At 40.4% G+C, this 19867-nt stretch overlaps 1 protein-coding gene across 2 annotated transcripts in view; it reads right to left on the bottom strand.

Moving 5' to 3' along the window:
• sdk1a (sidekick cell adhesion molecule 1a) overlaps positions 1-19867 on the bottom strand; it is a 563685-nt gene that overhangs the window by 221044 nt on the left and 322774 nt on the right. For both annotated transcript variants that reach the window (XM_063012551.1, XM_063012559.1), the window contains exon 5: positions 8587-8720. In XM_063012551.1, coding sequence (XP_062868621.1) covers positions 8587-8720 — 134 coding nt within the window. The remainder of the gene's footprint in view (positions 1-8586; positions 8721-19867) is intronic.

The following is a 19867-nucleotide window of genomic DNA, read 5'->3' as shown; positions in this document are numbered from 1 at the left end:
GACCTTTTTGCAGCCCAGAGGGAATTGATAATAGAGGTAGAACTGAACCAGGCCTCTGCTCGACAGTTTTAAATGAGATCCATGTCACCCATGACAAAAGTGTCTCTGTAGGCAGATAATTTACTCATGATTGGATGGACCTTTGAGAAATTGCTTCTTTTACAGGATACTAAAAGGACACTGAGGATTACATAGTTTGGTGTGTTTTAAAATAGAATAAATCAATAAAGAACAAAATGATCTTTTTAACTAATTGCTTTTTGCAGAATGACAATCAATGGCCTCAAGCTGATCAAAAAAGTTCAAACACCAACAAAGGACAGAATAAAAGGCAAAAGCAAATCAAGAATCGACTCTCTTTAAGCAATGACTCTTTATTTTCAATAATGGCTTTAGGTGAATCTTTTGGAACATTACGATCAACACTAATCAGCCATAACATTAAAACCACCTCCTTGTTTCTACACTCACTGTCCATTTTATCAGCTCCACTTACCATATAGAAGCACTTTAAAGTTCTACAATTACTGACTGTAGTCCATCTGTTTCTCTACACACTGTTTTAACCTGCTTTCACCATGTTCTTCAATGGTCAGGACCCCCCACAGTACCACTACAGAGCAGGTATTATTTAGGTGGTGGATCATACTCAGCACTGCAGTGACACTGACATGGTGGTGGTGTGTTAGTGTGTGTTGTGCTGGTATGAGTAAATAAGACACAGCAGCGCTGGTGGAGTCTTTAAATACCGTGTCCACTCACTGTCCACTCTCTTAGACACTCCTACCTAGTTGGTCCACCTTGTAGATGTAAAGTCAGAGACGATCGCTCATCTATTGCTGCTGTTTGAGTTGGTCATCTTCTAGACCTTCATCAGTGGTCACAGGACGCTGCCCACGGGACGCTGTTGGCTGGGTATTTTTGGTTGGTGGACTATTCTCAGTCCAGCAGAGACAGTGGTGTGTTTAAAAACTCCATCAGCGCTGTTACCAGCATACCAGCACAACACACACTAACACACCACCACCATGTCAGTGTCACTGCAGTGCTGAGAATGATCCACCACCCAAATAATACCTACTCTGTGGTGGTCCTGGGAGAGTCCTGACCATTGCAGATCAGCATGAAAGGGGGCTAACAAAGCATGCAGAGAAACAGATGGACTACAGTCAGTAATTGTAGAACTATAAAGTGCTTCTATGTGGTAAGTGGAGCTGATAAAATTAACAATGTGTGTAGAAACAAGGAGGTGGATTTAATGTTATGGCTGATCGGTGTATGTGCCAGATTCTTTCCATGTGACTAATAGGAAATTGGAAAGCATTTTGCCACACAGGTGCTTCAGTTTGCATGTACCCGGTAAAACAGGAAGGGAGACGGTGGTGATGCCACACCGCAAACACCTGCTAAGTCTCAGCTATCTGTTCTCTGTGCAATTGTTTCTAAGGTAACAGAATTATCCACCTCAATCCACCCCAGGGAATAATGCTGGGCTCATTTCAACCATACAAGAGCACATACACACACACACACGTCACAGCGCACACACAGACTTATTAATACTTGCAGCCATGCACAAGAGGACATACTGACACGGGCAAATGTACACTCATACAAAACTGCACACATGGATCTGTGCACACAGGCTAACTAAACAAGATTAGATGTATTCAGGGATGTGGAAATTGGTGGTGCTGATAGAACTCCATGACACCCACCTTTTAGAAAAACTCAAAAATGGAAGGTGTAATTTGTTAATTGTAATGAATCTTTATTTAACTTACAAAAGGTGAAAGAAAAGATTTCCAGTGCTTCCACTGATCAACTTCATTATAGTTTGTAAACACTGTATAAACACATTTAGAATTTGATCTCTGCAACACACTCTAAGAAAGTTGGGACAGAGGCATGTTTACCGCTGTGTTTCATTAGCTTTTCTATTAATCTGACTTTTTAATGGTTTGGAAACTAATTTGACTAATATATATATTATCCCGACTTTTAGCACGTCCAATTGCCCGATTGCATCATGCTTCCTCTCCACTAATGCTGACCCCCGCTCAGATTGAGGAGAACGAAGCTAACCCACGCCCCCTCCGACACGTGGGCAGCAGCCGTATGCATTTTGTCACCTACATTAGACGAGATCAGCTGCGGATCTGCGCTGTGTACGGCAAGACACACCCTGATCAATGCACAGTTGAACCAGCTATGAGGGAGTCCCTACCCGGCTTAATGCCCCACCGCTATATGAACAACAGGCCAATCGTTGTTCATGTGGTCGCTCAGCCCAGCCGGTAGGCAGAGCTGAGACTCAATACAATGTATTCGAGATCCCAGCTCTAGTGTGCTAGCGTGTGTTTTTACCACTGCGCCACCTGAGCGGCCAAATGTGGCCATATTTAGCACAGTTTAGCACAATTGTGCTTTCAATAAACTTTAATCCAAATAAGAAGAATCTCTTGTGTCTGCGTTTGCTGTCTGACCGAAAAAATCCACTACAGTAGAAGGACAGTTTCTCATCCAATGTTATCTGAGGTCTCGAGGGCTCACATTCAGTAGTGGTTTCCTAGCTTGCACTACATGGACTAAGATTTCTCCGAATTCCCTGAATCTTTTTACAATATTATGGAAGGTAGATGGTAAAAGACCTACATTATTTGCAATCTGACAAATGAGAAGTGTTTAGAAATGTTCTTTTTGAACTGGTTGACAATTCTGTCATGAAGTTCGAAACACAGAGGTTAGCTCTGAGCCATCATTGATTGTACAGACTGATCCTTTAGTGGATTCTCCTTTTATACACAGCCATGATTCTTTCACCTGTTACCTGTTTATTGTGGAATAAATACTGTACCGTCAATATTCTATCAACTTTTCAAGGTTTTTTGCCTGTTGCAGGGATCAAATTATAAATGTGTTTATATTTACAATTACACTGAAGTTAATCAGTGAAATATTTTTTTCCTTTTTGTCAGTTAAATAAAGATTCAATAGAATCTTCTTTTTACTCTGTCTTTCACTTTCTTAACCGCTTATCCAATTAGGGTCAGTGCTGGAGCCTATCCCAGCTCTTCAATGGGTGCAAGGCACACAGTAACACTCTGGACGGGGCGCCAGTCCATCGCAGGGCACACACAAACACACACACACACACCCATTCACCTATAGGGCAATTCAGTGTCTCCAATTAACCTGACTGCATGTTTTTGGACTGTGGGAAGAAACCGAAGCTCCCGGAGGAAACCCACGCATACACGGGGAGAACATGTACACTCCACACAGATAGGACCCGGACCGCCCCACCTGGGGATCAAACCCAGGACCTTGAGGCAACAGTGCTACCCACCGAGCCACCGTGCCGCCCTTCTTTTTACTGCATTTAAAAAATATACTACTAAATAAACTAAGTAAACTAAATAATTAAAGTTACACAGACACGGTAAACTGATTGTGACTGTGACATTTGCTGGTGCCAAGCTGTTTTTTGCACAATTCTGTGTTGTTACTTTCTTGCTACACTACATTCTGCACCATTAGTATTATTAACTAATTATAATTAGCCACCTTTCATCAAACACTGCTAATCAGGGTTATAGCACGGTCAATAGCATAGATGAGATTTGAACCTGGACCTCAGTGGTGGTGGGCAAGCATAATAGAATTCATGTTTTGTAAGTAATCTAAGTGGAATCAAATCATACTGGTTAAAAGTTGCTGATTATAAGTACCTTAGTGAGCTACACAATGCTGCTTGCATGTGTAAATGTGTATGTGTGTACAGCCGGTTAACCAAGGACATCGAGAAGGATTTATTTACGTTTTATTTTCTGCATTTAGCAGACGTTCTTATCCAGAGCGACTTAAAAAAGTGCTTCCATAGTAAACATTTCCCTACTCTAGTTCAAGTACACAACAGTCCAAGGATATGAATCTGCAGAATCTCTGTTAGAACAAAGATTTATTTATATAAATAAGATGCTATAGGACGTTAGTAAGTGCATGTTATTGCTCAGCTTAATTGCTTAGTAAAGTGTCTTTAATCGTCTTTTAAAGATGGTAAGAGACTTAGTGGTCACTTGTTCAGAGCTCTATTATTCTTCTCATTTATTTTGTACTTAAGATCATACTTTTCTAAAGTGCTCACTTTATTAAGAGGAAAAAAGAATTCCAATTAAAATTTCAGCACCACGATTAAAAAAGATCTTTCTGGATGAATGTCTGGATCTTTATTTCACTTGTCAACTCCACACATTATTCGACTCAATACTGTAAAATCATACGATAGCAAAAGGCAAAATCAATTGTCTGGCTCTTACCAAATTAGATTCATTCATTTGGATATTAAGAGAGGCAATTTAATTTAAACCTCTCCCCTTGAAACCGAGGGACACGTCTTCGAACCAGTCTCTTCCTGTTAGAGATTTCTTGCCTTGAGCCGATTAAAACTTCTGCTTGGATTGAAATCATAAGCTTTGATTTAATTAGCTTTGAAGAAAATATATCATTGCTGCTTTGCTGGGTCTCATTCTGCTTCTCATACATCTCATGACTCTCTGCTGTACCCCAAGTGTCGTCAGATAGTGCTTTTCCACCAAAAGAACCATGGTTCTTGAACCGGTTCTGTTCAGGTTTCTTCGAACCTTGGTGTTTTGTAGAGAACCGACCCGCGTTTCCACCAGTTTTTGGGAACCAAGTGTGCGTCATCATCGGTGGGCGTTACACAACGAAAGTAAAGAGTAGTAACATGATGGCGAAGTGTGTAGGTTACCTGCGAGCATTTGTGCTGTTGTTACAGATGTTGGTCTTTTTTTATTCAAAAAGCATCAGTCAACTATTGGTGATAAGAAGACGTGGATGTGTTTGTCGCAGTTGTTGTTTTCTTTAGGTCATTGACGTGAGAAGCGCTTTGTGCTTCGCTCTCACCGCGACCCACAGCACAAATAACTGATTTGCTCACCGCTCGACTTGAGCGATAAAACATCACTAAATTTCCATGACACAAACATCCATTTGTGTGAAATAACCATCAAATCCACTCTAAAAGCTCCACATGTATCTGGATTTACTTCACGTGTGGTCCACAAAATCCACAAAAAGCTTCACCTAAATAAAGCGTAACGTGGCTGAATGTACTAAAAGTACGACACAAAAACACTAAACTTCTCTCTGTTATTACTGGTTATAAGCGCCCTGTACTGGTTATAAGCGCTGTATACTGGTTATAAGTGCTCTGTACTGGTTATAAGTGCTCTGTGCTGCCCAAATTCATCACTCAGTGTTTTAGTACAACAAGCCACGTTACGCTTTATTTTTCTTGTTAAGCGTTTATACTGTCCGGGTCACTTTTACCACGTCATATCACACAGTTCAACGCTTTGAAAATATCAGACTGGATCAAAATGTAATCAGGTGACTTTAAAAGATGAAAGTGATTTCAATTGCATACAGCGTTTTAATGTCTCGTAAAAGCGCCCAAACCTCTACACTGTGACACGCCCACAGACAACGTCACGGTTCGTCCTGAAAAACCGAGTTTTCTGTGGTGCCAGATTAGAATGCTAGTTCTCAGTCTGGAACCTCTTTTTTTCCGGTGGAAACACGCGAAACCGGTTCAAAATCAAGTTCACGAACCGGAACGGAGCCAGATGCGCGCTGGTGGAAAAGGGGTAAGAGTGATAACAGCCATATGCGAGTAAGAGAGAATCAGAGTAGAGTATGCGGTCTTGTGCACTGTGTACAATGGTGATTTCTTCTGTTTTTGCATATGGTCACTCTTAAATGCTTCAGATCAGTAAAGAATATGTAATATAACACAAGGATGACTTAAATAAAAATAATCATTACATTTATTAAAGAAAAAACATTACACAACACTAATTAGCCTTGTGTGAAAAAGTCTTTAGTTACTTAATTAACCAATTTTAGTTAAATTGATCATTTGCTTCAGTTACGTCAAGTCTTGGTTACTTTTAGCTCTGGTAAAACAAATACCAATTAAATTGAATGTTTCCAGCAATGTAAAGGCTAATAGGTTAATACAAGCTGCATGCTACAAGGAATTCAGATGAGCTGTAAGAATTATATTTTTAAAACTATATCAGAAAGGATTAAAACTACAGTGAGCCAAAAGAGACACATTAACAACATCAGGCAAACCCCAGCTTATAACCTAACTATACCCACAACCTAAAACAGAAAAAATGCATTGTGTTTACTCAGACTGAGTGTCGAGGACCCTTTGAGAATTAATGACTTTCTGTTTCACTGGAATGTACACCGATCAACCATAACATTAAAACCACCTCCTTGTTTCTAAACTCACTGTCCATTTTATCTGCTCCACTTACCATATAGTAGCACTTTGTAGTTCTTTTACCCTGCTCCTTAATGGTCAGGACTCCCACAGAACCACTACAGAGTAGGTATTATCTAGGTGGTGGATCATTCTCAGCACTGTAGTGACACTGATGGTGGCGGTGTGTTAGTGTGTGTTGTGCTGGTATGAGTGGATCAGACACAGCAATGCTGCTGGAGTTTTTAAATATCCAACCAACAGTGCCCTGTGGTGAACCAACTAGGTAGGAGTGTCTTATAGAGTGGACAGTGAGTGGACACGGTATTTAAAAACTCCAGCAGCTCTGCTGTGTCTGATCCACTCATACCAGCAGAACACACACTAACACACCACCACCATGTCAGTGTCACTGCAGTGCTGAGAATGATTCAACACCTAAATAATACCTGCTCTGTGGTGGTCCTGTGGGGGTCCTGACCATTGAAGAACAGTAATTGTAGAACTACAAAGTGCTTCTATATGGGAAGTGGAGCTGATAAAATGGACAGTGAGTGTAGAAACAAGGAGGTGGTTTTAATGTTATGGCTGATCGGTGTATATATGATGAATATCCAGCACTACACAAACTTGCCTGGGTAAAGGACCCAAGTTTGTTTTGCCTTCATGCACAGTGGGTAGGTTGGTAACAGAGGCTAAAAAATTACTGTTAGAGATTTACAGAATAAAATAGTATCTTGGAAGCACCAACTCTCTAAAACTACTGATACACATTTACATTTTTGGCATTTAGCAGACGCTTTTAGTTATTCTAATCTTCTAATTATTAGTCCAGTACCTTCATTAGTCCAAGACCTTCAAAGGCTAAACTTGATGAGTTAAAATGCTTATTTTCAACTGTGTCTCAAATAATAGACAACATGCCTGCGTGTCACCCTGTGATGGACTTGTGCCATGTTCAGACTTTATTCCTTACTTGCAAGTAATATTTTAGAGTGGCACTGGACCCACCAGTTAACCTGACCAAAAATACATTTTAAATTAAAAATTAATAAGAAATCAGTAAAAATATAAAGTTGTAACATGACTGTGCCCCTGTGCACAATGTGAGGTCAATAAAGACATGGCTTGATAAATTTGGTGTGCAGGACCTCCTCTGACCTGCACAAAGCCCTGACTCAACCCCACTGAACACTTTTGGAACGTCGAATGAGCGCAAGACCTCCTTGTTCAACATTACAGCCTGACATCACCAATCCCTTTTTACTGAATGGATGGAGAGAAATTTTAAAAGACGCTCCCAAAAGACAAGGTGGCTATAACAGCTGCAAAAGGGTAGTAATGTCCATGGTTTTTAAATGGGATGTTGTCCACACATCAGCTTCGCCCACCTAGTTTTTTTTCTCAACCCCTTTAATGACTTATTCTGGGGTGCCCAAGAGGAGTTCGAATCTTAGCTATGCTACCGGTCGGCTGGGCGCTTCCTAGAAGGCACAATTGACAGTACTTGAAGCAGGCAAAATTGGCCACTAGTCTGCTGGGTGGGAACAGACTGGACTAAAAAAAGAAGTGTGGTCTTCGCCACTGTGTAAGGACCCTGGTTAGCAGCCCAAAGTACCTGTACAGAAGGCGAATAAAAAGGGGTTGATGGATTGTGCATGCATCACAGGGAGCGTGTCTCAGGCAAGTATACCCTTCTTGGACATGATCAGGGTCTCCAGCAGTGGAAGACTAATTGGATATGCTAAATTGGAAAAAAGGGAGAACATGTATAAATAAAATTGTATAAAAAAAGTATCAATCCCAAAGGCCGATCTTCCACCAAACAAGTGTGTCCATTTTCTGAAACTATGGTGTGTTATTACTGTTTTTTATTCATTTGAAGACAATATTAAAACTGATAAAAATAATAATAATAAAAAAATAATAATAAAAAACCTACTAAATATTTTTACAATTTTTTTCAGGTCAGAAAACCTTTTGTATTTGTAAATTATGTATGACTATTAGAAATAATCCATATTATCTTAGCTTAGCATATCTGTCCACACTCTTTTCATCTGCATTGCTCTGCTGTTTCACCCTTTTCTCCAAGAGCGATGCTCCAAAATGTATCAGCCAGAAATACACCCGGCTAGAAAGTACAGCCACAGTACTGAGGTGATAATAAGGGAGGCTGCAGACATTCTGGAGGCTATTATTCCCTAACCTGGTCGATAGCGGTGTCTGAGCTGCCTCTAGAGCTGCTGGGGAAGCGGCAGTACAACACATTTGCTGGCCACTCTGCTTACCTGCCACATTCAGGTAAATGGATGGGCTTGTCTTGTTCTCGCCATTCTTCTCGTTGACGGCCTGGACGTAGTAACTCCCGGCGTCGACCGCAGCCGTGGCCAGAACGACCAGCTGGTTCTCCATGGTTATGGCCCTGCAGACATCGACAAAAGAAAATGAAATAGAGCCTTACAGTTAAACCACTGCTAACAATTAGGCTGCTGCTGTGACAAATTTCACATGTAGCTTATATTGACAGCGTTTCAATTAGCTGCCCACTGATGTGTATTGAGCCCCATTAAAGTATGGACGCAGGGCTTGACGAAGAGGCATCCAGCATAGAGAAATTTCACGCGCCGTGCACGCTGTCAGCGTATCTGATCCCTCATTTTGGCATAAGCAGAGAATCAATGAGCTGAAAGGGTCATTACAGGCAGAAATAGTATGCTCTGAGAGTATAAACTCACAGGATGGAGTCTGTTGAAAGCCAGTCACTAGGACATGGACAGAGACAATGTTAATGTAAAACATAATGTGACTTTCACTCTGAATGGAGTAGATCCTTGTGAGATGATAAAAGTGCTACATATAACAATCTAAAGGTTGTCTGACAGATTCTATCCTTGGTATACTTATCCAAAGTGCTTACACAAAACGAACACAATGCTCTATGCCTGGTTTATCAGGCTTGTTCAGATTTTTAAGGTGATATTCCAATCTCATACCAATTTTATAATAAAAAGCACAGGGAACTTTGATATCCCTCACCCTACAAAGACTTCACTTTTGTTCCTGCAGATGAAAGTGAATAAGGTGCACATTCTCTTTCAGCTTCTTCCACCCGCCCTCATGTACAGTTCTATTCCACAACCCTTTTCTTGATTAATTGATGACATCCTCAATCACACATCCATGGCTCATCTGAGCACTCCGTCTGCCAAGGAACGATCAGCATAAAGCCGGCACTTGAGAGGCAGAGCACGACTTGACGGATACTCGAACATATTATTTCGGGACCTGCTCGTGTCTACATGCTGAAACAAACACTCCGGTCAATAGAAATCGACAGACAGGCATTTAGAGTGCATGATACTGATTGTGTTCTTTAGCCACTCATTCAGACAAAATCAGCTTATTAACAACTAAACTAAACTGCTTACACAAAGTACGCAAAATCAACTTCAGTGTCAGTTTTGTAGCTAAGCTCTACATGCTGTCCATTTTATCAGCTCCACTTATAAAATATAGAACCACTTTGTAGTTCTACAATTACTGACTGTAGTCCATCTGTTTCTCTGCATACTTTGTTCGCCCCCTTTCATGCTGTTCTTCAATGGTCAGGACACCACAGAGCAGGTATTATTTGGGTGGTGGATCATTCTCAGCACTGCAGTGACACTGACATGGTGGTGGTGTGTTAGTGTGTGTTGTGCTGGTTTTAATGAATCAGACACAGCAGAGCTGGTGGAGTTTTTAAACACCTCACTGTCAACTGCTTGACTGAGAATAGCCCACCAACCAAAAATATCCAGCCAACAGCGCCTTGTGGGCAGCGCCCTATGTCCACTGATGAAGGTCTAGAAGACGACCAACTCAAACAGCAGCAATAGATGAGCACAAGGTGGACCAACCAGGTAGGAGTGTCTAACAGAGTGGACAGTGAGTGGACACGATATTTAAAAACTCCAGCAATGCTGCTGTGTCCGATCCACTCATACCAGCACAACACACACTAACACACTAACACACCAACACCCTGTCAGTGTCACTGCAGTGCTGAGAATAATCCACCCAGCTCTGTGGGGGTCCTGACCATTAAAGAACAGGATGAAAGCAGGTTAAAAAGATATGTAGAGAAATATATGGATTACAGTCAGTAATTGTAGAACTACAAAGTGCTACTATATGGTAAGCGGAGCTGATCAAATGGACAGTGAGTGTAGAAACCAGGAGGTGGTTTTAATGTTATGGCTGATCGGTGTACATTACATGGGCAAAAGTATTGGGACACCCCTTCTAATTTTTAAATGCATGTCTTTCAGCCACAACAATTACTAACAGATGTAATAAATTACATATTTAAAGAAAATTATATGCTTCCAACTTTGTAGCAACAGTTTCAGTAAGGCCCTTTTCTGTTACATCATGACTGTACTGTACTATAAAGACACAAAGAAAGGCTTGGTTTAAAGAAACTCCAATGGCCTGTCCAGAGCCCTGACCTCAGTCCGATTGAACAGCTCTCGAATGAATTGGAACATCAATTGATGTTTTCCTGACCAACATCAGTGCTTAAAATCTTCAAAATCTTGTGAAAAGCCTATTCAGAGGAGTAGCTGTTGTTATACAGTAGTTAAAAAGATCACATAGAGGTCATTCTAATCACTTCAATACCTTTTTTTTTTTTAATTGGATGTCCAACAAGCTCATGGTCACAAGTCCAAGTACTTTATAGCAGTATAGTGTATTATTACTGTATGTGTACTGTTTAGCAGAGGCATTGTGGTCAGTAGTGCTCCTCAATTCACCTACAGATTCATTAATTAAGCTGTACACATGCTTGAGATGTTTGTCTTTACACAATTTACATCAGATATAATGACGTATCATTGTTAAATATTGTGCTGGAATGCTAATATCACTTTTTTTTCACAGCATTTGATGTAAAAAAAAAAAAAACAATCTAAAAATCTTTGTGGACATGGTCTAGGACTGGCAAATCGTAGCACAGGGTAGGCTAAAAGTGCCATACAATGATGTTATTTATATTGCTTAAGCCAGTTTGATTACAATTTTCCGGATAATTAACATTAATTATATTGTTGAAGCTTGTCAGGGGAAATATTTGCCTTCACTGTTTTTAAATGCACAGATGAGCCAGTATGAAGAACCGCCGGTCACTGATTGTTTAATTATGATCTATAGCTAATTAATTCTTCCATCCCTTGTGGCATAAGCTCATGGGAAAGGTGGTTGTCTGCCGAGGCTGCAGCCTCCTTAAAACATAAGCAAGCTAAAGTTGAAAAAAAAACTGAGAATGGAAATATAAAACTAATGAAGTGAATAGGGAGAATCACACATAATGTATCATCATCAAACTCTCTGTATCAGGCTGTACATGAAGCGGAGGGGAGCTGCTGTGTTTCAAATGCCATCTTATATAGTAAATAGTGCGCTGAATTTGATTTCGACCAATGGTGAGACTACTATTTTGAGCACAGAGAATAGGAGTTTGTGTGTGGATTGAGACAAAACCCTTCAGACTGCGGATATGTTAAGATCCTTTAGCTTCATGTGTGGCCTGATACAGCAAGTTTTGTGTTTATATATGATGTTTATGGAACAGTTGCATTACAGTAAGGTGTGACAAATTTTTTTGGATCATAGTGCTTTTAGGTTGCAGTCTGCTAAACCTCTAGTGTGGAACCTTTGGGTTTGGGAGAAAAATGGGAGAAAATGCATAAATGTATAAATAAATAGCGGACCCTATCTTTTCACCCAGAGTTTCAAAATGAGGAGTTTAGAATCTTGGCGCTGGTGTGCTAGTGGGCGCCCTATGCGGGTTAGTTTTGATTATTTTGCTCTATGTGCGGCCTAATGTAGCGAGTTTTGTATATTTTACCAGTACGTTTTGTATGTATTATGTAAAATTGGTCTTATTGTTGAAAGATTTAATTTATTTATATATATTTTGACAGTTTGTTCATTCTGGCCTTCACATTGCAGCTGATCAACACATTATTCCTCGACTCTGTGCAGGCACCATCAATCAGTCAGCAGAGGTCGTAATTACATCAGTTATGAGGAATCCCCGTCCGGCTCCTACCCTGTATGAACAACAGCCAATTATTGTTCATGTAGGCACCCAGCCTGCCAGATGGCAGAGCTGAGATTCGAACCGACAAATTTGAAATATCAGCTCTGGTGTGCTAGTGTGTTTTTACCGCATAGCAGCACTGCTTTTAAAATTTAATTACAGCAGAAATGCAGGTAAGACATGACGTTACTTAAAGCATTGCTGCTATGCAGTGAGGGTCCGTTCATTCCGCACCTGTAACAGCAGCTAGAAGAAAAATCATTGTTTTGTTGGTAAACTGCTGTGCAGCATATATTGCTAATTTGGACTATTTATTTCAGTCCTTTTGCATGTGCATATGCATTTAAATTGAGTTAATTCACACTTGTAAATTCAGTCAGCCCCCACATACAAAAAAACATCCTCCAGCACACCTGCCTGGTGGTCATTAGCCATTTCTGGGAGATCACCTCAAGAGCCAACTGAGAAATGTTAAGCCAAAAGAGAAGAGAAAATCAGTTGAGATTTGTCTGTGTTTCCGATGCAATGCTGATTGGGTAATTAACGTGTGCTTCAGGTTTGCTAAACGCTTAACATTTTTTTCCCTGATGTTTCATGATTAAGTGAAGATTACCATAAAGAAATCCATCATAAGCTGTATGCTGAGCTGGTAGAGTGAGTCCAATTAAGGTTGGAGACAGGCTGAAGTTGATGAGGATGCATTGCTTTACTGCTTACACCCTGACACCTGGTTACTGGTCCCGGCTCGCTATTCACAGACGTTCATGTGTAGGGAAATGCTTCCTTCACGCAGATGTCAGCAGCAGCTTTGAAAGGTCAGAGTGACCTGCCTTGATTGAATCCTAATTAATAAATATGCACAGACTCGAAATGACTTGGCAAGCATCACAGAGCCACGTTAATTGATGGCTGTATAAACGCCTTACCTTTTTGATGATGTAAGAGGGTCATACGCAGGGTGTCTTATGCTGCCTTCTGTAATTCTAAAGTTACAGGCCAACAAATTAACTGGTGTGTGTTACTGGTTTGCTGGCAAACAGCATCTCTGCAACCTATGTACACAATATGACCAATATGGTATCTACAACACTTTTAATTATGGAGTTCATGTGTTTTAGCCACGCCCACTGCTAACAGGTGTATGCGATTAATTATTTCAAATAAATTAAATGCTTCCATCTTTATGGCAACAGTTTGGCTGCATTCCTGTGAAGGTATGGTTTGGTGAAACTGGTTTGGAGGAACTCCAGTGGAATGCACAGAGCCCTGACCTAAACCCTAAACGCGCTAAAAGGGAGAAAATGCATAAAGAAAATAATAATAATAATAAAAAAAGAACAACGATTGGCTTGTTGCTCAAACAGGGAGGGAAAAGCCGGATAGGGACCTCATAACTGATGCAATTACAACCTCCCCTGGCGTGTGCACAGGGTTGAGAGATAATGTGATCAGGGTGTGGCTCTCCGTACACAAAGCTGATCCACATATGAACTCGCCTCATGCAGATGAAAAGATGCAGTTGGCTACTGCACATGTGTCAGAGGGGGCGTGTGTCAGTTCGCTCTTCTCAATCGGGGCGGCGGTCAGCACCAGTAGAGAGGAAGGATAACGCAATTGGGTAAAAATTGGACGCGCTAAAAATCAAGTGAAAAAGGAAGAAAATGTATTATAAAAGAATTCATCTGTAGCTACTTTTACAGCATTCGTGTACAGTGACACCCAGTGGCTCCAGACTATAAACTGTTAGTCACATGACCCTGATTACTGCATTCTAATGTTGTTTAAAAATAAAACACAGTATAGGGTGGCCTTTGTTTACTTCTATCTTTTTAAACCAAAGGAATCGATTCAAGTGACATATAAAGCAATTTGATGATTAGTCCAGCTAGTTTGATTTTCATTACAATTCTTTAGATGACTGGCCTCTGCTCAGGGCCAGGTAAATAAAACACAATAGGAAAGATAATGGGTAGCCTTGTTTTGTCTCCCAGAGGGCTGTGTGTCTCTTTGATATCATCTCACAATGTATTACACATGCAGCCTGGAAGCCACGCAAAATGTTAATCCACTTAGAAAAGGTGCAAGCAAGGTTAGGTAATCTAAATATTCAAAAGAACATGACTCTTTCAATTTGTAAAAAGAGTGTCCGCTCCGAAAGCCAACATCACCGGCCTGCCTCGTTTATCTGACCGTTTCCAATAGGAAAAGTATACGTGAACAATTTGACAGCTCAAGAATATAAATGTAGAGCTAAATTCACTGACATACTTACTTTATTACGATATCTTTCATTTTTTTAAACAAAAATATGCAAGCATTGTGGGAAAACTCTGCTCTCCAGAGGAAATTTGCTTACAGAGTTTAGCTGATGTTTCAGGACAGCTTATTTGTATGCAGTTCATTAGAGAGAGCAGAGCTGGTCGCAGACATGATGCATTATAAAGCAGCTCTGTAATATTATGAACCGTGAATGCTGCTATGAAATCTGTAGTATAATTCTGCCAGACATTGGGCAGCGTGAATGGCATAATATTAATCAGCACGGTGGCTACCTGCTTTCAAAAAGCCACTTCGGAGAATATTTGTTTTCATTTTCTACCATAAATTATGCTTTAAAAATAGGCTTACTGGTCCGAGAGGCAAGACAAAGTAATTAACATGTCAGCAAGTCATATTGTGCTCCTGATGCTACTAAAAAGCCAGCTGGGTGGAATTTTCTGTCATTACGTTTTGATTTATGATGCTTTTAGGCCCAGGAAAAAAAAACAGTCATATATGAGCAGGGAGAAAGTACTCTGAGACCTTGGGGAGAGGAGATACAATTGTCTGAAATGTTAAGAGCCGTACCACCCAAGAACATGTCAGAAGCGGAGTGAGATCCTTAATGTGGTACCTCCGTCTCACACTGACGAACAACGGATCAAAGCTGAACAACAGATCAAAGTGTCAGATGGAGAAGAGACATACACTTCTCAATTCAAAGGAAAACTGGGCAAGTCTACAGAACAAAGGCAGGAAGAATCTGTATGGGAGTAAAGCAGGAAAGTAAGTCAGAGTACTAGCTCTAAGATACAAGAAGAATTATGATGTACTGATAGGGTCAATCATTAATTATCAGGTGAATAATAGGAGTGTAGGGCAGCTTCCTGTGTGGAGCTACAGTTGAAACCAGAAGTCTACATACACTATATAAAAAGACACATGTGCATGTTTTTTCTCACTGTCTCACATGAAATCAGAATAAACTCTTCCTGTTTTAGGTCAATTAGGACTACCACAATTATTTCTATGTGCTAACTGCCAGAATAATGAAAGAGATAATTTTTTAAGGCAATTTTTACTACTTTCTTCAAAGTCAAAAGTTTAAATACACTAAGATTACTATGCCTTTAAACAATTTGGGACAGCCCATATGATCATGTCATATCTTTGGAAGCTTCTGATTCTGGTTTATTGGCAACATCTGAGTTAAGTGGAGACACCTGTGGATGTATTTTAAGGCACACCTGAAACACACTGCTTCTTTGTGTAACATCATGGGAAAGTCAAAAGAAATCTGCCAAGATATCAGGAAGAGAATTGTGGACTTGCACAAGTCTGGTTCATCCTTGGGTACAATTTCCAGATGCCTGAAGGTGCCTCGTTCATCTGTACAAACAATTATACGCAAGTACAAACAAGATGGGAATGTCCAGCCATCATACCGCTCAGGAAGGAGACGGGTTCTGTGTCCCAGAGATGAACGTGCTTTGGTCCGAAATGTGCACATCAACCCAAGAACAACAGCAAAAGACCTTGTGAAGATGCTGGCTGAAGCTGGTAAGAGTGTGTCATTATCCACAGTGAAACGAGTACTGTATCGACATGGGCTGAAAGGCCACTCTGCCAGGAAGAAGCCATTACTCCAAAAGAAACATAAAAAAGCCAGATTAATGTTTGCAAATGCACACAGGGACAAAGACTTTAATTTTTGGAGACATGTCCTGTGGTCTGACGAAACTAAAGTTGAACTGTTTGGCCATAATGACCATCGTTACGTTTGGAGGAAAAAGGGGGAAGCTTGCAAGCCTGAGAACACCATCCCAACTGTGAAACATGGGGGTGGCAGCATCATGTTGTGGGGTTGTTTTGCTGCAGGAGGGACTGGTGCACTTCACAAAATAGATGGCATCATGAGGAAAGAACATTATGTGGAAATACTGAAGCAACATCTCAAGACATCAGCCAGGAAGTTAAAGCTTGGGCGCAAATGGGTCTTCCAAATGGACAATGACCCGAAGCATACTGCCAAACTGGTTACAAAGTGGCTTAAGGATAACAAAGTCAATGTTTTGGAGTGGCCATCACAAAGCCCTGATCTCAATCCTATAGAAAATTTATGGGCAAAGCTGAAAAGGCAGGTGCGAGCAAGGCGGCCTACAAACATGGCTCAGTTACACCAGTTCTGTCAGGAGGAATGGGCCAAAATTCCTGCCAACTATTGTGAGAAGCTTGTGGAAGGATATCCTAAACGTTTGACCCAAGTCATACAGTTTAAGGGCAACAGTACCAAATACTAATGAAATGTATGTAAACTTTTGACTTTGAAGAAAGTAATAAAAATTATCTCTTTCATTATTCTGGCAGTTAGCACATAGAAATAATTGTGGTAGTCCTAATTGACCCAAAACAGGAAGAGTTTATTCTGATTTCATGTGAGACAGTGAGAAAAAACATGCACATGTGTCTTTTTATATAGTGTATGTAAACTTCTGGTTTCAACTGTACATATAAATACAGGCTTGGTCCACTCATGTTTACATTCACTTAAGCAAGTCTAAAGCAATTGAAGGTTAAGGGTCTTGCTCAAGGGCCCAACAGTGGCAAGCTGGCAGTGGTGGGGCTTGAACCGGCAACTAGGGCTGGGCGGTATATCGCAAATATCGATATATTCGATATTACTTTTTACACAATACTGAAAATGACCATATTCGTTATATCGACTATGCCTTGGATACACAGGTTACCATTTAAGAATGTTTAAAACAGCACAAAAGCGCTGTGCTGCACGCTCTCTTTCGTGCATGAGCGATAAAAACAAGTCAGAGAACGACTCTTCAAATGAATTATTCATTGGAATCGAATCAGGGAGCTGTGCTCTAATCTATGGTAAAGATTCATTTGTTTTCCTTTATTTCATTACGGTGTCATGCGTAAACAACTCCATGAATCAGTGTGCATCGTTCAGGCCTTGAAAACAGCTGTATAAACCAATCAGAGCTTCCGAATTCTGATTTTCTGTTTCTCTACAAAGCAAGATATGCTATTTTTTTTTAGATGAGCTGGCAATGAAAAACTCTTTCTTTATTGGTTGTAGAGGTATAAATGACAGCTTAGTTAACGAATGACCAGTTTCAGCTTTTTACAGCAAAAGCTAAAAGAAAAAGTTATCCATTGGAAATGGATTTATATATTCTGGAAATATTCTGGAAACATGAAGGAAAACATTTACAAAAAAACTGGATTTTATCCCTAATGAAACAACACAAGGGTATAGATTTGTCTCAATTTGAAGAAGAAAAGCTCAGGTAAGCAGCGATTATGATTTTATACTGCTGTATGGTTGATCTGAGTCGCGGTGCTGCTGTCGGGATTTTTTATGCTCATTTATTAGAATTAAATAGCAGTGGCCTGCCATTGTACTCTGTTAAGTTTACATTATATCGTATTGTATCGTATATCGCTACTTCTCAAAAGCTTATCGAGATATGAGTTTTTTAGTCATATCGCCCAGCCCTACCGGCAACCTTCTGATTACTAGTCCAGTACCTTAACCACTAAGCTACAACTGCCCTCAAAGATAACCCAAGTAAACACAAAATGTTTTTAATTTATGACTACATTTATTGAAGGAATGATGCAGTAGCCCTACCTGACCCTATGTGAAAAGATTGCCCCCTTCGCTACTAAATCAACCAATTCATATAAATTAACAATTAAATTTAAAAGGTTAAATTTTACCAGCCATACTCACACCGTGTTGAATGTAAACATGTTGAACATTTAAAAAAATGTGAATCTGGCAATGTGAAGCAAACAGAGATGTAAAACAAGGTCTGGATTAGAAAGGATTAAAAAGTAATTGCTTAGACTCTGGGTCTTCAGCAAACCACAGCAAAGGCATTATTCACACATTTTCTGAACCTTTCCAAGAGTGGCCAGCCTACCAAAATGTCACAAGAATGTCAAAAGAACCCAGACAAACTTTGAAAGAATTCTAGGCCCTACTTGCCCCAATTATGGCCAATGTACACAATTCCAGAAGAAGAAAGACCCTTGACTAAACGGCATCCGTCAGTTCATGACCTAAAACTCAAACACGGTTATGTAGAAGGCCAAGGAGCCACAGCACACAAGCAAGCCCACCTCTAAACGGTTCAAAATAAAGCAAATTAAGGTTTCAGAGTGGCCGAGTCAAAGTCCAGACTTAAATCCTATTAGGATGCTGTGACAGGACCTTAAACAGGCATTTCATGCTGTTAAACCCTCCAGTGTAGCTGAATTCTGTGAAGAAGAGTACGCCAAAGTTCCTCCACAACGATGTAAAATACTCAGCGCAATTTATCTGCTTGCAGTTGATACTGCCAAGGGTGGCACAATCAGTTATAAGGTTATTGTTTGCTTATTAGGATTTTAACGTCATGTTTTACACTTTGGGTTACATTCATGACAAATACTGTAGTTATTCATTACACAAGGTTCATCACTTCTCAAGGTTATATCGAACACAGTCATGGACAATTTTGTATCTCCAATTTACCTCACTTCTATGTCTGAATTGTGGCAGGAAACCGGAGCTCCCGGAGGAAACCCACACAGACACGGGGAGAACATGCAAACTCCACACAGAAAGGACCCGGACCGCCCCAGCTGGGGATTTAACCCAGGACCTTCTTGCTGTGAGGCGACAGTGCTACCCACTTAGCCACCGTGCCGCCCTATAAGGTTATGGAGCAAGTACTGTTTCACACAGGTGTTACAGGTTTTGAATTTAACCTTTTCTTAATAAAGTGAATGATCTGCATTTTGTGTTCATTTGTGTTGTCTTTATCATTTAACACAAGGTCACACACTTTTAACACAGGTTTCCAGCCTTGCATTACACAGACTAAGGTTTTTCTGGATTGTAAGAGCAAAAAATTTTCTTTTTGAACTTATGGACAAACATCTCAAGATGTTTTGTAAAAAGTGGCAAGCCCTGTGCTGACTGACCCTGTGCTGACTGACCCTGCGCATCGACCCCAGCGTCCAAACAAGCTGGGATATGCGAAGAAAGAATTTCGTTGTACTGTACTGCTGTATATGTATACACTGGTCAGCCTTAACATTAAAACCACCTCCTTGTTTCTACACTCACTGTCCACTTTATCAGCTCCACTTATCATAAAGGAGCACTTTGTAGTCCATCTGTTTCTCTACATACCTTTTAGCCTGCTTTCACCCTG

This window comes from Trichomycterus rosablanca, chromosome 2 (genome assembly GCF_030014385.1).
Source record: "Trichomycterus rosablanca isolate fTriRos1 chromosome 2, fTriRos1.hap1, whole genome shotgun sequence".
Lineage (NCBI taxonomy): Eukaryota > Metazoa > Chordata > Actinopteri > Siluriformes > Trichomycteridae > Trichomycterus > Trichomycterus rosablanca.
Note: the sequence above shows the minus strand (reverse complement) of the source record. Positions and strands in the feature narration are given on the sequence as shown.